At 46.3% G+C, this 18,052-nt stretch overlaps 1 protein-coding gene across 1 annotated transcript in view; it reads right to left on the reverse strand.

Moving 5' to 3' along the window:
- Positions 1 to 291: 291 nt before the first annotated feature.
- GABRR3 (gamma-aminobutyric acid type A receptor subunit rho3) overlaps positions 292 to 18,052 on the reverse strand; it is a 55,343-nt gene continuing 37,582 nt past the window's right edge. The window contains exons 7-9 of the mRNA XM_006124215.4: positions 6,846 to 6,998; positions 1,623 to 1,819; positions 292 to 658 (exon numbers count right to left, since the gene is read on the reverse strand). Of these exons, the coding sequence (XP_006124277.2) occupies positions 356 to 658; positions 1,623 to 1,819; positions 6,846 to 6,998 (653 nt within the window). The 3' untranslated portion in view covers positions 292 to 355. The remainder of the gene's footprint in view (positions 659 to 1,622; positions 1,820 to 6,845; positions 6,999 to 18,052) is intronic.

An 18,052-nucleotide genomic window follows, 5' to 3' on the forward strand; every position in this document is an offset into this window, starting at 1 on the left:
TGGGGCTGACAGTAATGACTGTTTAGCAGTGTGATGCAAGGTCTTTTGATATGGAAATTCCTGTGCAACTGTGGAAGTTGCTTGGGTATGAAGCTACTATAGTAAAGCACTGAGTGGTCCAGTTAAAAACCACCTTAACATTCAGAAGTAAAACTTACAGAACGTGAAGAAACCAGAACTATTTGGGTTTTTAATTCATAACTTTTCTGTCACCATAACAATATCCCCTTGACTGATGTCTGAATCAATTTAAGAAAATTGTAAACATTTCTTCTATTGCTGTTACTTTAAAAAAAAAAACCAGATTCTGTTAGCCTTACATGCAAAATAGTGCATAGATTACAGTAATTTCTTTTCATACATACAAACCCCAGTAAAAAAAGTTGAATACAATGTACACAGTGGGAAATATAATCCTTGAATACGTGTCAATGACGTGATTATTCTGCAAAATAATCCTGCCCACATTTCCTTTCAAGGATCTTTTTCTTTTTACACGGGTTGCATCCAGGTTGGGGATGCTGGCTGCCCGTCCCCGGGCTGAGCTCTCTTCAGAGTGGACTGTAAAGGTGGTCATGTCAATGTCAGCTTCACTGTCATGATAGCAGCCATCAAAGGCCATTGCTTGTACTGCATCAATGTTATACATTCCTGAAACCTGGCAATGGAGAATAATGATTGTGTGGGTAAGCTGCAGCCATCTGAGTGCTAAAGATTACAGCTCTATGCACTGAATAATCATCCACATGGAGGCTCTGTCTGCTAATGGATGTGCTGGATGGGAAAAAATGTGGCTACCTCCTAACATGACCAAGTGAATATCTACCTGTGGGAGTTGCTTACCAGCAGGGACATGTTAACTAGGACTAGGAGAACACCTCAAAACATTTTTATTAATATTCTCTTGAATAAAACAGTGAATTCACTAGAACTATATGAGCCCCATTTTGTGATCTTTGTCAGATTATCTACCGAATGAGTTTATAGGTGGAAATGTTTGTGGGAAAAGGAATTTTAAGTGAATATTAGGTTAATGGAAAGCACATTTTGTAACTTGTAAATGTGATTATTTGCATTGGAAATCTGATTCTAAGAACAACACTATCACATCTGTCAGGACACAGAACGATTCTATGTGACCTCTCGCTCCAATCAAAATAACTAAAAGAAACTGGAATAAGGGAGAAAGGAGAAACAGCCCTTTTTCACCAGGAAGCAAAAATGGGGAGAACCTGTTAGCCATTAGGATGTGGGGAGATCCCATCCCATTCAGGATCCCAGAATGAAGAAAGATAGGGGGAGAAAGAATGAATGGAAGCTTTTCCTCTCAATGACCAGAAGGAGGGGAGAAAGTATGAGCAGACTCACTCCCACCACCATAGGAATAGGTGCCCCTTATCTTCTCCCGCCTCCCTCAAGGACATGGGGGCAGTAGACCTACTCAGGATCCAGGAGATGAGGTACTTTCCCTCCCATCAGCCAAGAGGAGGAAAGAATGGATAATGAGTCACCAGACAGTCAAAGCACATGTCACAGAATGCAATGCCACGTTCGAGTATTGGGATTACTTTGTGACTTCCATGAGGCTGCCTAATGACAACAACACATACACACGTTTGTACCTTCCCTCTCTTTTTGAGTTGTTTTCTCTCTTCTGCTGTGGTAAGATAATTCACAGCTGCATATTCGATGACAGACAGGAAGACAAAAAGAAAACTGATCCATAAGTATACATCCACCGCTTTTATGTAAGACACCTGAGGCATGGAGGCACTTACTCCTGTGATTATGGTTGACATGGTCAGCACAGTAGTTATTCCTGCCAAAGAAGGTAGCGATTAACACAAAACAAGATCCAATTGTTTTTTAATTGACCACAACTGCTTGATCAGCAAAGTTTTGTGGCTGCATCCCCTTCAACTCTTTGTACAGGCTATGAAATAGGGAGTGTACCACGAAGGGTCATTTTACAGGATGTACCAAATACACCACTAGACTCATTAGGTCACCTCTAAGTTCCCTCTGTGGGACATCTGATAATCACATAAAGGGCTACAATGTGCCTAGTGCTAGTTTTACAGGAGTGCAAACAGAGAGGAAGTTCCTTGTGTTTCCATGATTTCAGATCCAGGAGAACGAAGTACCAACGGCAGCACTAGAAAATGAGTAAGAACTACATTGAAGACAGGGCTCTGGCCCACACACCTAGGCTGAAGAAAGGGACAATTTGCCCAATGCATCCTATTAAAAGTTGCAGAAGATGGCACCGCTGTGTGTGCTAGACCTAATTCACTTCTCATGGGTCCCAGCAGAGCTAAAGACTAAATCAGCTGAAATCGTTGGAGCTATTTCAGTATAACACTAGCATAAGCGAGAGGAGTATCAGGCCTGTTGTGTCTACCTCAGGCTTTATTGCCTCTGGGAGTTCCGCTGGCTTTCCTATTCTCTTGACCCCTCCCCTTCCTAAGCACAGCCAGTGCCTTAAAAACCACAATCAAGCCCAAACAATTTCCCCAAGAGTTCACTAGAAATTAGGAAGGTATTTATGAGATTAGTGTGGCAGCTCCTTGACAAGGAAGTGGGAGGAGGGATCAAGAGATTCAGTGTGTTGTACAATGACATCATGTCACGCAACATCAGGACGCTGTTAAGTGTCTCACAGGCATGTGATTGTCACACATGGAATCAAAGGGAAAAAAACACAACTGGACCTTGTGATCTAAGCTAAATCTCTGCAACCCTATGTGATGACATGATTCTCCAGCTCTTAAAAACTGAGTGTCACCTCTCTTTATTTTAGGTACTGCAATGGCCACAGTGGAAACAACTTAAAAGGGATGGGGACTGACTACTTAGGAATTGCCATATCAGAACAAACCAACTGGCCTTCACAAACTAATATCCTCTTTCCAGTACGGCTCAATGCCAGATGCTTCAGCAGGAAGTTTAACACATCCCACTATGCAATATCACACAATGGATTGGGGGCAGGTTTCTCTGTAAGCTGCGTGCCTGAACGGCCGTGCACAAAAACTTTTAGGTCTGCCCACCTCGTTTGCACAGCCACACAGCAGCACTCACCACATGCTTTCCTGCTGGACCTGCTAGAAGGTGAGTGGTGGTGGTGCATTCTGGTAGGGCCGGGTGATGGATGGCTGCCTTACCCCTGTTGTGCTCCGGCTGAAACCAGGGTGCAGTGAGGCTGTCCCTGCTGGGGTAGCCTCACCACCAGGCTGCGTAGCACCTGGCTCTCCCTGTTTCCTCCAGCTGGAGTTGGGGAGCGGTGAGGCTATCCCTGCGGGGTGTCCCCAGGCTGCACGCAGCATTTCAAAGCGGCAGCACCACTTGGAGTCTGGGATCAGCTTGGGACTCCCCCACTGACTCTGGGTTTCATGCAGTGCTGTTGCTTTGAAATGCCGTGAGGAGCCCGGTGTCAGGCCGCATGCAGCATTTCAAAGTGGCAGTGCCGCGTGGAGCCCGGAATCAGTCCTGCTGACTCCGGGCTCTATGAAGTGCTGCAGCTGCCGCTTTGAAATGCTGTGGGGAGCCCAGCATCAGGCTTCATGCAGTGTTTCAAAGCAGCAATGCCACACGGAGCCCAGAGTCAGTGGAGGAGTCCCCAGCTGAACCCAGGCTCCATGTGGCTCTGCCGCTTTGAAACATCGCGAGGAACCGGACGTTGCGAGGAGCTACTTTGAAGTACCCCCACCTCTTCCCCCCACCTGGCTGCCTCTTTCTGATTGAGGCAGCAAGGGGGAGGGGAGGAAACGACTAGTCGACTAGCCTGTCAGCTATCCGATAAGCATTTACTTATTGAACAGTCGACTAGTTGTTCACATCCTTAGTATGAAGGGGACAAGGTAGAGTGCATAGCACTGCACCAACTCCTCAGCACAACAGTTCTACAGGACCAAATGCAGCTTATAAAATTTAGAGCCAGCATCATAGGCCCAGGATTGAGGAAGTGGAAAACAAGCTTACCCTCCACCTTCGCTTCACAGTATCCTACACGCTCGTGAGTTCTGCTGACAGTAAACTTTGTGAAACTTGGTATCTGGACCAAAGACTTTAATTTAACTATATACAGTATAATTGTAAAAATATATTTACTATTATCTTTTGCAAGAAACCTCTACAACTTAAAAATATGTGATCGGTATACATCCTTTAGAATAATAATTCGAGTGTTATGCTCTAGAAGATCTCATTGATATGAACCATACCTTGTGTTCTGGTCTTGGAATGTATTGACCCAAGATGGATCACTAATACATACAATGGAAGCAGCAAAGCTCACCATGTTTGCTGTAGCCCTGTGTATCTGTAGCATGCAGCATAATGTGGCCGTAGTGAGGGCGCTGGGTTCTATTATATATTAACAAAGAGCTGACAAATAATAGTAAACTAGCCAATAGCCCGTCATAAGACGGAGTTTCGGGTCTCTCCTCCACGTCTCTCTCTCTCTCTTCCTCCTACTGCCTCCCCCCCCCCCCCCAGCTCTCCTCCACCTCCTGCCTCTCACTCTGGGGACCGCAGAGCCCAAACGGCCAGTTCGGCTCCACGCTCCCCATGCTGCATGGGGAGCACGGAGCCCAAACAGTCACTTGTGCCACTTGCTCCCGCGCGGTGGCCCGGCTGAGCGGCACAGGAGTCAGCCGAGTGCCACGGTGGGAGGGGAAGGGGGCGGGGCCTGGCTGGGTACGTCACCCCCCACCACCCTTCGCCTCCCGCCATGGCGCTCGGCTGACTCCTGTGCTGCATGGGGAGCATGGGGCCCAAACGGCCACTTGCGCCACTTGCTCCCCCGCGGCAGCCCGGCTGAGCGGTGCAGCAGTCAGCCGAGCACCACCGCGGGAAGCAACAGCGCCGCCCAGAGGCAACAGCCAGCATTTCAGCGTTACAGAATCACAGACATTGGGCTACTTTAATTGTATATTATATGATATACAATATATACAAATAAATATAAGTTGAGGTTCTATAGCAGATATAAATTCATGAGTGGCATTTCCATGTTATTTGCTGCTATAGAACCTCGGTCTATATTTATTTGTATAATATAATAATGAATATATTATAATTTTTTGCCAACTCAAGCAGGAGCTGAATGTACAATATATGTTTTTCCTTGTTCAATTTCTTTTTTAGATAGACTACATTAGGCATTTTGTCAGCCATTCGTGCTTGCTTTGTCTTTCTCTCAGGCTGGGGAAGTACTGTAGATTTTGTTGTGCAGCTGCTCCTAGACCGGAGCCAGGGTACTAAAAATAGCACTGCGGCCCCGGCCCTAGCAGACGGGGCAGCCACCTGCCATGGTGCTCCAAGCTGGTACTAGAGGTGTAGAGGGGGGTTGAGTGGTGCAGGTGTCAGGAAGGCCGAAGATGAGGGAAGGGGCAGGGGGAGAACTAAGAGGAAGGTGGAGGTGAGGAAAGGAAAGGGCTTGTGCTGAGGGGAGAGGAGGAGGTCAGGGCAGGAGAAGAAAGAGGAAGGCACCATGGGGCAAGGTAGAGGAGAGACAAATGACAAGAGGCCAAGAGAAGACGATGAGAGGAAAGGGCAGGAGGAGCAGAGGGAGAGGCGGGCGAAGGGATGGCAAGGTGTCTGTGGGGGTGGGAGAAAGGAGGGACAGGGTAATGCTGGGAGAGGAAAGGCAAAGGGGAGGGGCAATGGGGCAAGATTTCCATATGTACCATGTAAAAGGAAACTTGTCTATTAAAATTTATATACGTTATGGAAACCAATTGCATATCTGACTGCAGATTTTTAAAACAACCAGGCTTTCAAACTGCTGTGTTAAAGTTGGTGGGACATTATCTAAGCTACGATGTTGGAATACAGACAAATTTATTCTCAGAAATCATGAGGCATAATCTCCTATAGGAATTCACATACAATTTAAAGAAAAAAAACTGGTAATTTGCCAACTTCAGTAGAGCACAGTTTTCTCAACATTTTAAATGACTTTTTGGGACTCAAGAATTTTTACTTTATTCAAAATAATGCCTGATAGTTTCCTCTGATAGAGATGGAGTTTCATTTATAGTAGTTGACAGGAAAATTCCTGACAACTTTTATTACACCAATAAATAATTTATATCTTATATTCTTATGTATTATAAATTATTGGTTGTTCCAATAAAAAGGAATCATGTTCTCTATAGGTTTCCTTTCTCCTCATAGATCAATAAGGCTACAGAAAAACACTTCCTTTAACAGATCTCTGACACTCCAATTGAGGTTGTTATTTTACACTGGAGTTCTCAAGGTTCTCCCTTTTCTAAGAAGTATGACAAAACAATGCCGGTATTTGCCCACCCCTGGGATAAATCCTGGCCAGGACAGCTGCACTGCAGACTCACTGCTAGGGAGCCAGAAGGTGGGAGGAAATGACAGTAGGCTCCTGAACTAATGCAGAGGCACAAGGCCTTCATATGGATAGTCAGTCCTGTGTCCCCTGAATATTCCCCCCTCCCAAAATCCACAGGACTTGGGGGGTCAGACTGCCTGCTTCTTCTACCGGGCAGGGGTGGAATCTATTCTCTGTAACAGCTGAATTTAAATGAAATTAAATAAGGGGAACGGTACAGAGTGCCTGCCCTTCTACACCACCTCATGCATTTTGTAGTACAGGAAAACTGATTTGTGGAGTTCAAAATTCCCCATTTCCAAGGGCAGAAGATGTAGAAAGGGAATGGAGATGTGAGGGTGACAATGATACTCTCTCACAGGTATCCGTATTACACACTCCAACACATCCCCTGCCAGTCAGAACGTAGTTGAACTATCTAATGCCCTTTTCCCTTTGCCGCCTCTCTCCCCCAAAACTAGATTGCAAATAGTTTTACCCAATGATACCCTTGCAGGAACAGCTCTTCTGTCAATCCAAAACGAAACCCATGACAGCATCACCATCAGCATAGCTGGGAAATAGGATTGTAGCACAAAAAAGAAAATATGCCTTCGCAGGGCGAAGTTTATAAAAAGGCGGTTGTACCAGCCTGTTGAAAGAAAGGGAGCACAGAAAAAAAAGAGATCAATGTTCTCATCAATAGAAGTACTCTGCTGATCAACCTTTGCTTTCCACTATGTTTGCCTTTTACATTATATTAGTATTCTAGGGAATAATAAAATAAAATTATACAGGTTAAACGTCTCTAGTCCACCACCATCCTTGGTTTGGCATGATTTTAGTTAGTTGGTTATCTACTTATTGTGCATGTGGCCAATTTCCAGTGGTCCCATAAAGTCTGTTTACAGCCACTAGTCCTGGCTCTCAGTGTTCTGTGCTGTTGTTTAATTTACCCCTAAATGTCTTCTAAGAGCCAAGCAAGCAGTGGAAGTGCAGGTAATTAAGGATGTTAAGTATCAGGTAATTGACTAATCTAATAGACGATACATATTGCATCGACTATTCGATTAGTCGATAGGGCGCCTCTGCCTTTGAAATGTAGCAACAGGCCTAGGGCTGCTGCTACACTTCAAAGTGAAAGCGCCTCATGTAGCCCAGGGTCAGCTGGGGACTGCCCCACTGATCCCGGGCTCAGTGTGGAGCTGCCGCTTTGAAATGCCATCATGGTGTTTCAAAGTGGCAGCGCCGCATAGAGCCCAAGGTCAGCTGGGGAGCCCTCAACTGACCCCAGGTTGCACGCAGCTTTTCAAAATGGCAGCGCCATATGGAGCCCAGGGTCTGGCCCCAGGCTTCAAGCGGCACTGCCTCTTTCAAGTACCCTGTCTTCTCTCTCCTCCCACCCCCACCCTTCCTGCCTCTATCTGATGGAGGCAGCAAGGCGCGGGAAGCGACTAGTCGACCATCCTATCAACTATTCAATAAGCATTTGCTTATCCGATAGTCCTTCACATCCCTACTGGCAATACTGCTAAGTGTAAGTATTTTTTTTTATGCTTTATCTACTTATTTTCTTTTTCTAAAACAAGAGAGCTGATAAACCTTGGCTAGGCACAGGCTTATGCAGGGTGTATCAGTACAGCCATACATTATTAAGCAGCATTACAAACACTGTTCCATTTATTCACCTCAGCAGAAAAAAAAAAAAAAAGAGACCCACTCACTACAATACTGACCTCCCATGATTTAGCAAATTTTCTGGTTTGGCACCAGTCAAGTCCCGAGGGTGCCGGACTAGAGAGGTACAACCTGTAGTAACAACAATGCTTTCATTCTAGATCACGACTTTCATCTGAAAATGCTTTACAAACTGCTATTTACCCACCACTAAAATGGAGCTAGACTGGGAGTGAAACAGGACAGCTGTTTAAAGTGGCACAGAAATACTTACTTGAGGATAGAAAATAAAAAAAAGAATTGAAATGGAACCTTCTGGGAGAATACAGGCAGGCAGAATGGAATCTGGTCAGGACAGTGAGATGGACATGCCTTCTCCCATGAAAAGTGGTCTCGAGTCTTTCGTGGCTATAAATGCCCAGAGCTGTTTGATGTTATAACAGCCTGGTTCCTTTTCTAACACCAGGCTTGGATGCTAGTTCAGGACTGATTTCAGAGGAAAGAGTGCCACCTACTGAATCACCAACTTGATGTTGTGCAGCACTGGACTGTCAGGAGTGTTGGACCATCTTCAGTTCAGTCATAGACAAAGGAGAGTTAGTGGGTTATAAGTTGTTGCAGTGAGCCAGAAATCCAGTTTCTTTATTATGTCCATGATTTTGAGTGTCTAAAAAAGGTATGAATTTAAGCTCCCAGGCTTATCATTTAAAGGTGTTGTGCAGATTTCTTTTGAAGAAGAGGACCAATAGGTCAAATGTGGAGTGATCGTTTTGTGAAATGTGTTTGCCCACATGTGGTTTTATGTTTTTGTCTTCTATCACTTTTCTCTGGGTACACTGCACACTTATTTTGAAGTAAGCTATTCCGGAAGAAATACTCTGAAATAACTCATTTCAAAATAGCATGTCTACACTACAGGGCATCTCAAAATTAGTCAGAGGCAGGCTTCCCTAATGTGGACGTGCTACCTCAATTTAGAGCCCCATGAGGCACTGGGGAGTAATTACTTTGAATGGCCTTGGGGAGGAGCTATTTCAAAGTAGCAGCAGTGGAGTGTGCAAACTACAGCTATTTCGAAATAGCTATTTCAAAGGAGGAGCTTGTTCCTCATGGAATGAGATTTACAGAAGTCGGAATAAGCCATCCATTATTTCAAATTTATTTTGAAATAATGGAATTGCTGTGTCGACACTCACATAGTTATTTCAGAATAACATCAGTTATTTCAAAATAACTGTGCTGTGTAGATGACCCTCTGTAAGTTCAGCACATGTTGTAATAGCATGGTTAGGCCCATGGACATGGAAAGGTGTGTTATGGGGGGTACAGGTTACTTTAGAGAGGCTATATCTGCAGGTTTTGTATCTTTTGTTATTGGAGGGTCTGGTGCTGGTTTTGAATTGATGGGTCTAGATCTGTGAGGAGCTTACTTCTGATTATGAAGTAAGGGAGATTGGACAGTTATTTGAAGGCTAGAAGTGGGGCTTTGGGGGGGGAAAGGTTTTTGTCAGGATGGGGTCCCTGTTGAGTAATAGTTTAATGATACCCCATTCCACTGTAGGGGTGATAGGTGACAACCAGTAGTATAAGCTGGAGAGCTTGTTTCTTTCCATCAGCACAAGATGATCCAATAAAAGAAGAAGTTACTCACCTTCGTGCAGTAACGATGGTTCTTCGAGATGGGTCCCAGTGGGTGCTCCACTGATGGTGTTGGGCTTGTCCTAGCACCTCAGCTGAGACTTTCAATAGCTGTGTTCAGCCGAGTCACGCATGCACGATCCACAGCTCGTGCCGTTCGCGCCCTTTGATCTTCGTGTACACCTAGCTCCTCGCTCAGTTCCTCTCACCTTTTGGTATCTGTAAAGATACAAAAAAAAACCAACTCTGGAATAGGGAGGAAGGGCAGGATGTGGAGCTCCCACCGGGACCCATCTCAAAGAACCATTGTTACTGCACGAAGGTGAGTAACTTGTTCTTCTTCAAATGGTCCCCATGGGTGCTCCACTGATGGTGACTATGTAGCAGTACCCCCTGTTGCATTTCTGGAGTTAAGGTTTGTCAATGACAGAAAGTACTGTTGAAGTCACTGAGGAATCAGCCGTCCACCACTGAACTAATGCATAGTGGTTCATAAAAGTCAAGTTTGAGGACCACATGGGTGCCCTGCAAATGTTCGGCAGTGAGACTCCGCGGACAAAGGCAGTGGATGTTGCTACTGCCCTGGTGGAGTGTGCCCTAGGTAAAGTCTGAAGGGGCTTATTGCAGATTGAGTAACAGATAGTGATGCAAGAAACTATAATCTTAGAAACACCGGGAGGATAACTGGTTGCCCTTGGAGCGATCCGCTATGGATACTAGTAGGCAGTCAGTTTTGTGCCAGGTCCGTGTTCTGTCGATGTAAAAAGCTATAGCTCGATGTACATCAAGGATGTGGAGTAGCGATTCTTGAGCAGAGGCATGCGGTTTCGGATAAAAGACCAGCAAAATGATAGGTTAGTTGACAGGAAATTGTGAAGCAACTTTAGGGATGAAGTCTGGATGAGTGCGTAACATAATCGAGTCTCTATTGAAGACCATGAAGGGTGGCATTGCCATTAGTGCTGCCAATTCACTAATCCTTCGGGCAGATGTAATTGCTTATAGAAATACCACCTTCATGGTGAGCATGGATAGTAATGTTGTGGCTAAAGGCTCAAAAAGCATCAAGGTGTCTAATACCAAGTCCAAGCTCCAAGAGAGGGGTTGGGGTCTTCGGGGAGGTTTGCTATTCCCTTAAGTAATCTCTTGGTCAATGGGTGGGCAAAGATAAAATGCCCATCGATGGTTCCATGGAAGGCGCTAATTGCCGATAAGTGCACCCTAAAGGTAGAGACAGAGACCTACTTGCTCGAGAGATAGGATGTAATCGAGGATCTTATGCATCAGTGTAGAGTATGGATTGATATTACTGTTCTTACACCAAGCCACAAATCTATTCAATTTTGCCAGATAAATCTTCCTTGTAGATTCCCTCCTACTGTTCAACAGCACCGCCTTCACCCCGTCTGAACAAAGGCGCTCCTCTATGTTGAACCAGCTAGGAGACATGCTGTCAAATGGAGGATCTCCGGTCTCGAATGTAACAGGGAGTCGTGACTCAGAGACAAAATCTGGGAGGAGGGGGAGAGGACATGGTGGTTGCAGGGACATCCTGTGGAGAAACGGGTACCAAGGTTGACTTGCCCAGGCCAGTGCTAGGAGAATGACTCGGGCTGAATCCTCTCTGATTATCTGTATCACCCTCGGTATAAGCACCGTCAGTGGGAACGCATAGAGCAGAGGTCCGTCCCACTGGACTAGCAGTGCATCTCCAAGGAACCCTTTGCCTACACCCTCTCTCGAACAGTATAGGTGACATTTCCTGTTGTCGTAGGTAGCAAAAAGGTCTATCAGAGGCGATCCCCAAGTGTGGAAGATGCGGTTCAGAACATCGGGATGGATTTCTCACTCGTGCTCATGAGGGAAATGTCTGCTGAGTGCATCCACCATGCTGTTGGTTGTGCCTGGTAAGATGCTGTCAGGGTGATGCAGTTTTGCATGCACCAGTTCCATAAGAGGACTGCTTGTGCCAGAGCCGTCGGGAACGCACTCCTCCTTAACAGTTGATATAATACATAGTGGCTATATTGTCCGTAAGAACCAGGACTGTTGTACCAGTAATCTGCATCCAGAAATATTTGCAAGTGAGGAATATGGCTTTTAGTTCCAGGAGACTGATATGTAAAATGGCCTCTGTTGAAGACCATCTCCCCTGCATGGACATGCCATTGATGTGTGCACCCAGCCCAGAAGGGAGGCATCTGTAGTCAGCTGGTTTGATGGCTGCTGACGTTTGAATGGAACCCCCGCTAGCAGGTTTTGGGGGTTCAACCACCAACCTAGCGATCTGCGAACTAGAGTGGTTGGATTTACCACTTTGTGAGTGATGTGTTTTGTTGGAGTATATACTGATGCCAACCAATGCTATAGGCAGTGGAAATGTAGTCTCGCATGGTGAACCACAAATGTAGTGGCAGCCATATGCTCCATGAGGTGGAGACACGTGAGTACAGTCAGTATAGGGGCATTGAGGACGACTGTGGCTAGTTCCTGTATAATCTGAAAATGTTCTTGAAGTAAGTATGTATGAGCAGTGGTGGAATCTAGTCATGCTCCTATAAAATTTATAATCTGCATAGGATCTGTAGTTGATTTTTGCTTGTTGATTATGAGTCCAAGTGATTGGAAGGTTTGTCTGGCTACCATGATCATGTAGAGTGCCTCTTGCCTCGACCTGCCTTTTATAAGGCAGTCGTCGAGGTACGGGAATATGATCATGCCTGTGCACCGCAGGTGAGCTGCTACAACTGCCAGAGTTTTCAAAAAAACTCTGGGGGCAGATGAAAGGCCAAACGGTAGCACGCAGTACTGAAAATGATCGTCATCAATGGTGAAGCAGAGGAAACGTCTGTGAGCTGGATGGATTGTTATATGAAAATACGCGTCTTGCAGGTTGAGGGCTGAAAACCAATCATCCTTGACCAATGATGGTATTATCGTGGAAAGGGTCACCATTTTGAACCTTTGATGGCAGAGGAACCTGTTAACTTCCTGAGGTCAAGGATAGGCCTCCACCCTCCAGTTTTTTTCTCTGTGAGAAAATACTTCAAATAGAACCCTCTTCCTCTGAACTGGGGAGGAACGGCCTTTATAGTTCTTATGGACAATAGACGCTGGGTTTCTTGTTTCAACAGGGTCTCGTGAGATGGGTCCCTGAAGAGGGACGGGGTTGGTAGGTTTGTTGGTGGTATTGTTGTGAAGGGGATGGTGAGCTTGGATACCACGAGTTATAAGACCCAGCGGTCCGATGTAATAGCCACCCATTGAGCTTGAAAAGGTCGTAGTCGATGGTGAGATAGGCGACCTGTTGTATCGTCTTTATTGGAAGGACTTGTTGCATACTGTGACGTAGTGGGGGTACCTGGCTGGTTTCTATGCTGCTGGCTCTGGGGTAACCCCCACTGGCTGCAGTGGGTACCACGACCCAGCAAAACAGGATGAGTCACTATGCAAACGAGTAGGGCCAGACACCCCCCATGGAGAGGAACAAAGGAAGGTGGAATGCTGCCCTGGCTGGGGGGAAGGGCTGGAAGGGAGTTTAGTTGGTTGCTGTCTGGGAACATGGAGGAGACAGCCTAGGGAGAGGAGCTGGAGTTTAGGGGCCCAGTCTCCCCCTAACTCAAGGGGGCCTGAGGCATCCTAGCCCAGCTCTGTGACCAGATTACATCTGTGCTGTGCTATATCCTGGAGAGGCAATAAACTTCCTCTACTCCACCGGCTGGTGCGGTCTATTTGTGCCATTTCGGGGTGCAGGAGACGGGGGACCCCCAACGCGCCGTCACACATACCCTCGATGGAAAAGTCAAACCTGCTTCTTTGAATTTTGCTGGTTGGCTGTACAGACTCATTTGCACTGCAGACGTTGCCTTGCATGCGATTGGTTTATAGGTCCAACTAAAATGATTAGGGGTTTGGAACAGGTCCTATATGAAAAGAGGTTAAAATGACTGGGACTCTTCAGTTTAGAAAAGAGGAGACGGGGGGGGGGGGGGGTAGATAGAGGTAGATAAAATCATGAGTGGTGTGGAGAGGGCAAATAATAAAAAGTTATGTATTAGTTCCCATAGAAGAACTAGAGGACACCAAATGAAGTTAATGGGTAGCAGGTTTAAAACTAATAAAAGAAAGTTCTTCACACAGCGTGTCGTCAACCTGTGGAACTCCTTGCCAGAGGAGGCTGTGAAGGCTAGGACTATAACAGAGTTTAAAGAGAAGCTAGATAATTTCATGGCGGTTAGGTCCATAAAAGGCTATTAGCCAGGGGATAGAAATGGTGTCCCTAGCCTCTGTTTGTCAGAGGCTGGAGAAGGATGACAGGTGACAAATCGCTTGATCATTGTCTTCGATCCACCCTTTCTGGGGCACCTGGTGCTGGCCACTGTCGGCAGACAGGCTATTGGGCTAGATGGACCTTTGGTCTGACCCAGTACGGCCGTTCTTATGTTCTTGTTGCCGCTGGAAGGGGTAGTCATACCTCCTCTGATAGGGATAGTATCTTCTGCGCCTAAAGAGAGGTGTATACATTCCCAAAGTGCAGAGCGTTGAGCAGGAATCCTCAAATAGCTTGTTTCTATCAAACGGAAGGTCTTCCACTTTTGCTTGAAGCTCCTTGGGGACTGCCGCAGAAGTAAGCCAGGACGAGTGCCTCATCGCTATTTCTGTCGCCGTGGTGCGGGCCACTGTGTCTGCCACATCCAATGAAATTTGTACGCTCGCTTGCGCTGCTGCAAAACCCTCTTGCACGTAGGATTTCAAGAGAGAGCATTTGGTTTCTGGTAGATACCGAAGCAGCTATGCTATCTTCTCATAGTTATCAAAGTTGTGATTAGATAAACAAGGCAGCATAATTCGCTATGCGCAAGAGCAGGGTTGCAGAAGAATAAACCTTCCTACCAAATATGTCTAATTTTTTTACATCTGGCATTGTCTCGTACTGTGGTGTTTTGGCACATTGTTGGGCCACGTCCACCACCAAGGAGTTCGGCTGTAGATGATTAAACAGGAGCTCCAGATTTTTAGAAGGGACAAAGTATTTCTTGTCCACTCTTCTGCAGGTCGGTGGAACCGATGTTGGTGTCTGCCAAATGATCTCTGCAGCCTCCATGATGGCTTCGTCGAGAAGAATGGCACTTTTGCACTCTGTCTTGGGTGAAGATTTTTTTCAATAACCGATACTGCTTTGTTTGTACTTCTGTTAACTGGACCTCCTGGGACTTGGCCACCCATTTAAAAAAGTCCTGGAACTGTTTGAAATCGTCCAGCGGAGACATATCCACTGGGAACACCGCCTCATGAGGAGAGGAAGACGAACAGTCAGGAACTGGGATCTCCACCCGTTGGTCCTCCACTTCTGACAATTGGTCCTCTTCCAGCTCAGACTGCTGTGTGGTTGCGCCCGAACTGCATACATGAGGGGTCGGCTGTCGATTATGTTGTGACTGGCAGTGGCTCAGAGCATGGGGATTGATGATGTGTGAGCTGGTGATAGTAATAATGTGAAGAATAAGGAGAGTCATGACGGTGGTCATAGTATCGATCAGATAGGTGAGGTGATGAGTACCTGGATGATCTGCCACTTGTATATCACCTATTGTAACTGGCATGCGGAGAATAAGAATGTGGCGACCGCATGTATGGCAGAGAGTAGGATCGTCGTCTGTAAGGATCATTGTGATGAGAACAACATCTGTATGGTGAATAGTGAGACCTGCAGTAATAATGATGTCTCGGACTGTCCTGATGGTAGACATGTTGAAGTGGCGACCAGTATAGTGGAGGTAAAGGGGAGGGTCCTCGTGAAAACGTTGGAGATGGAGAATGGGAACTCCCCTGCCTCTGTGTTACTGCAGTTGCCTTCACTGGTGCCATTGCTTGTGCCGGTGCCAGCTCCTGCCCCAGTGCTGGCGATTGACTCCTTAAAGGCTCCACTGCCTCTGCCGGTGCTGGAGTTGTCTTCTCTGTGGTGCTGACATAGGTGCTGGCCCACTTGTCGGTGCTGGCAGAGTTTCTTTAGGTGCCGACCCTGCCCCAGAGGGTGGCCATTGCTCCAGCGCCTCCTGTGGGGTTGAGTGGAGTGGTGCTGGCGCCTTTGAAGTGCGGGTGCTGCTTGGCGGCACTGAAGCCACTTTTGGCACCAAGAGAGACCGCTCGGACGCCAACGTCTTTTTTGTTTTTATAACTGACCCTTGTGCTGAGGGTCGTGGGGTAGAGCTAGAGGTTCCTGGCTTATCCCCTGCACTGATCCTCTTTGTGGAATCAGGCGGCAATGATGGGCTCAGGGGAGGAGACTCTTTGTCTGAGAGTCCCCTCTGGATGCTGTCCCACAGCCGATGTGTTAGGGTCCAGTGCCTTAGCAAACAACAACATTTTTAGGCGCATTTCTTTGTCCCAGAGGGTGCAGGCTGTCAATTTAGAGCAATGCCCACATTTTTGGGGAATATGAGTTTCCCCTAAGCAGTGTATACATGCTGAATGCCCATCGGAAGTTGGCATGGGCTCCCGGCATAGAGCACAATTTTTAAAGCCTGTTGATCACTGAGTTTTAGCTGTTTCAATCTGCTCTGAGTTTCCGCGTCAATTTCACTCTGCAGCTAAAGTCGGTAGCCGCTGACAGCGAGTAGCCAGAGCTTGAATAAGCTGTTAACAATCCTTTTTTAAGATAACAGAAGAAAACATTGATGGAACAGGGGATAACCTATTTACAAATAATTATCTACAGATCCCCTGAGGGGACTGAAAGAGCGCTGAAGAGATAAGAGCTCTGTCTGTGGCCGAGGATGGTTGAGAGGAACTGAGCGGGGAGCTAGGTGAGCACGAAGATCAAAGGGCACGAACGGCATGAGTTGTGGATTGCGCATGCGCAACCTGGCTGAACACAGCTATTGAAAGTCTCCAAGCTGTGGCGCCAGGACAAGCCCGACATCATCAATGGAGCAACCACGGGGACCACTCGAAGAAGAATATGTTATTTCACCCACCCTGTCTCTCTAGCATCTTGAAACCAACATAGCTACAACCACACTAGGAACAACAGTGAATTTGGCATATAGAGTGAGGTTAAAAGAAGGCAGAAATGCCTGGAAAGCCAGAAATACCTGTCTTTGTAGTGAGAATAAAGCTATGATTTAGATAGTAGTAAAACACTCATGCCAGTTGAAAGAGCTTTTTTAGAAATTTATGACCTGGTAATAACAATCCAATCTAAAATTAAATATAGCCTACGTGGTTTCAGCCTGAGATAGGATTTTTATTTTAAAAAATTCAGAATTATGGTCCAGACTGGCTCTTCCTTTGGGAACTCCTGGGAAGGGAGTAGAGAGGCAGGAGAATTCTGAGAGTTTTATTTCACCGAGTTCTGTACAAAATGTTCTCAAAATGGGGAGAATTTAGAGGATGGTGAAAGGAAGATGGGATGAGGACTTCCAAACTGGTGGATGATGGGGTTCCACAGGAAAGGACAACTCAAATCTGACTAGGCAGGAGATGCCAAGGGATATGTCTACACTGTAGCTGGGAGATAGCCTTACCCCAGCAGGGCTGAAGCTAGTGCACTAAAAATAGCAGTGTGGAGGCTGCAACTTGGAATCTCAATCCCACCTGATCTGCTAGGCTTCAGAGCCTGAGTGGTAGCCTAGGAGGCAACTTCCACAGTGTCTGTTTTTAGTGCAAGCACTAGCTTGAGCCCTGCTAACATGAGTCTGTTTGCCCAGGCTGAGAGTTTCTCACCCAGCTGCACCCGATAGGACAGCTTTCAGTCTCTTCTCTGCAGACTACTAACCCTTTTACTGACAGAAGAGCTCCTCTCCTATCAGAGCATCTGTGTCCCCCAGCATTTGCTCAGCAATGTTGCTAGCTTAAGAGAAGCTGCTCTGCATTGAATAACCAACCATCTTCAATGGGAAAGGAAAGGAAAGATTTGCTCCCTGCATTTATTCAGTTATATCTCATTGATATCAATGACAAAAATACACCTTTCCGGCTTTTAATGTCTTTACCGCATAGAGCAAGCATATAAGCGCAGATGTTAAGTTCCAGTCAGGTACACCTTGGCAAACCCAATGAAGTTGCATGTGCGCCACTGAAAGCCTCATTTGCCTTGCAGAATTTGGTTAAATGGTGAAGACGAGTAAAGTGAAAGGATCCCCGCTTGGATTTTAGAGCCCAGCCTCACTACATGGTGCCAGCAGGTAGGGGAAACACTCAGTCTTTCTCCCAGTACAATGAGGACACTGATGTGGTTATCTATGAGGCGCAACAAACAAGGAGATCCACAATGACATTCACATGGATGGTTTTTAGATTCAAGGTACTCTATGTCTGGAATTCTACCATTAGCTTACACTGTTCTATGTTGCTTTTTCACAAGAGCCAGAGGTAAGGATGCAGTGTTAG

This window comes from Pelodiscus sinensis, chromosome 1 (assembly GCF_049634645.1).
Source record: "Pelodiscus sinensis isolate JC-2024 chromosome 1, ASM4963464v1, whole genome shotgun sequence".
NCBI classification, from domain to species: Eukaryota; Metazoa; Chordata; order Testudines; family Trionychidae; genus Pelodiscus; species Pelodiscus sinensis.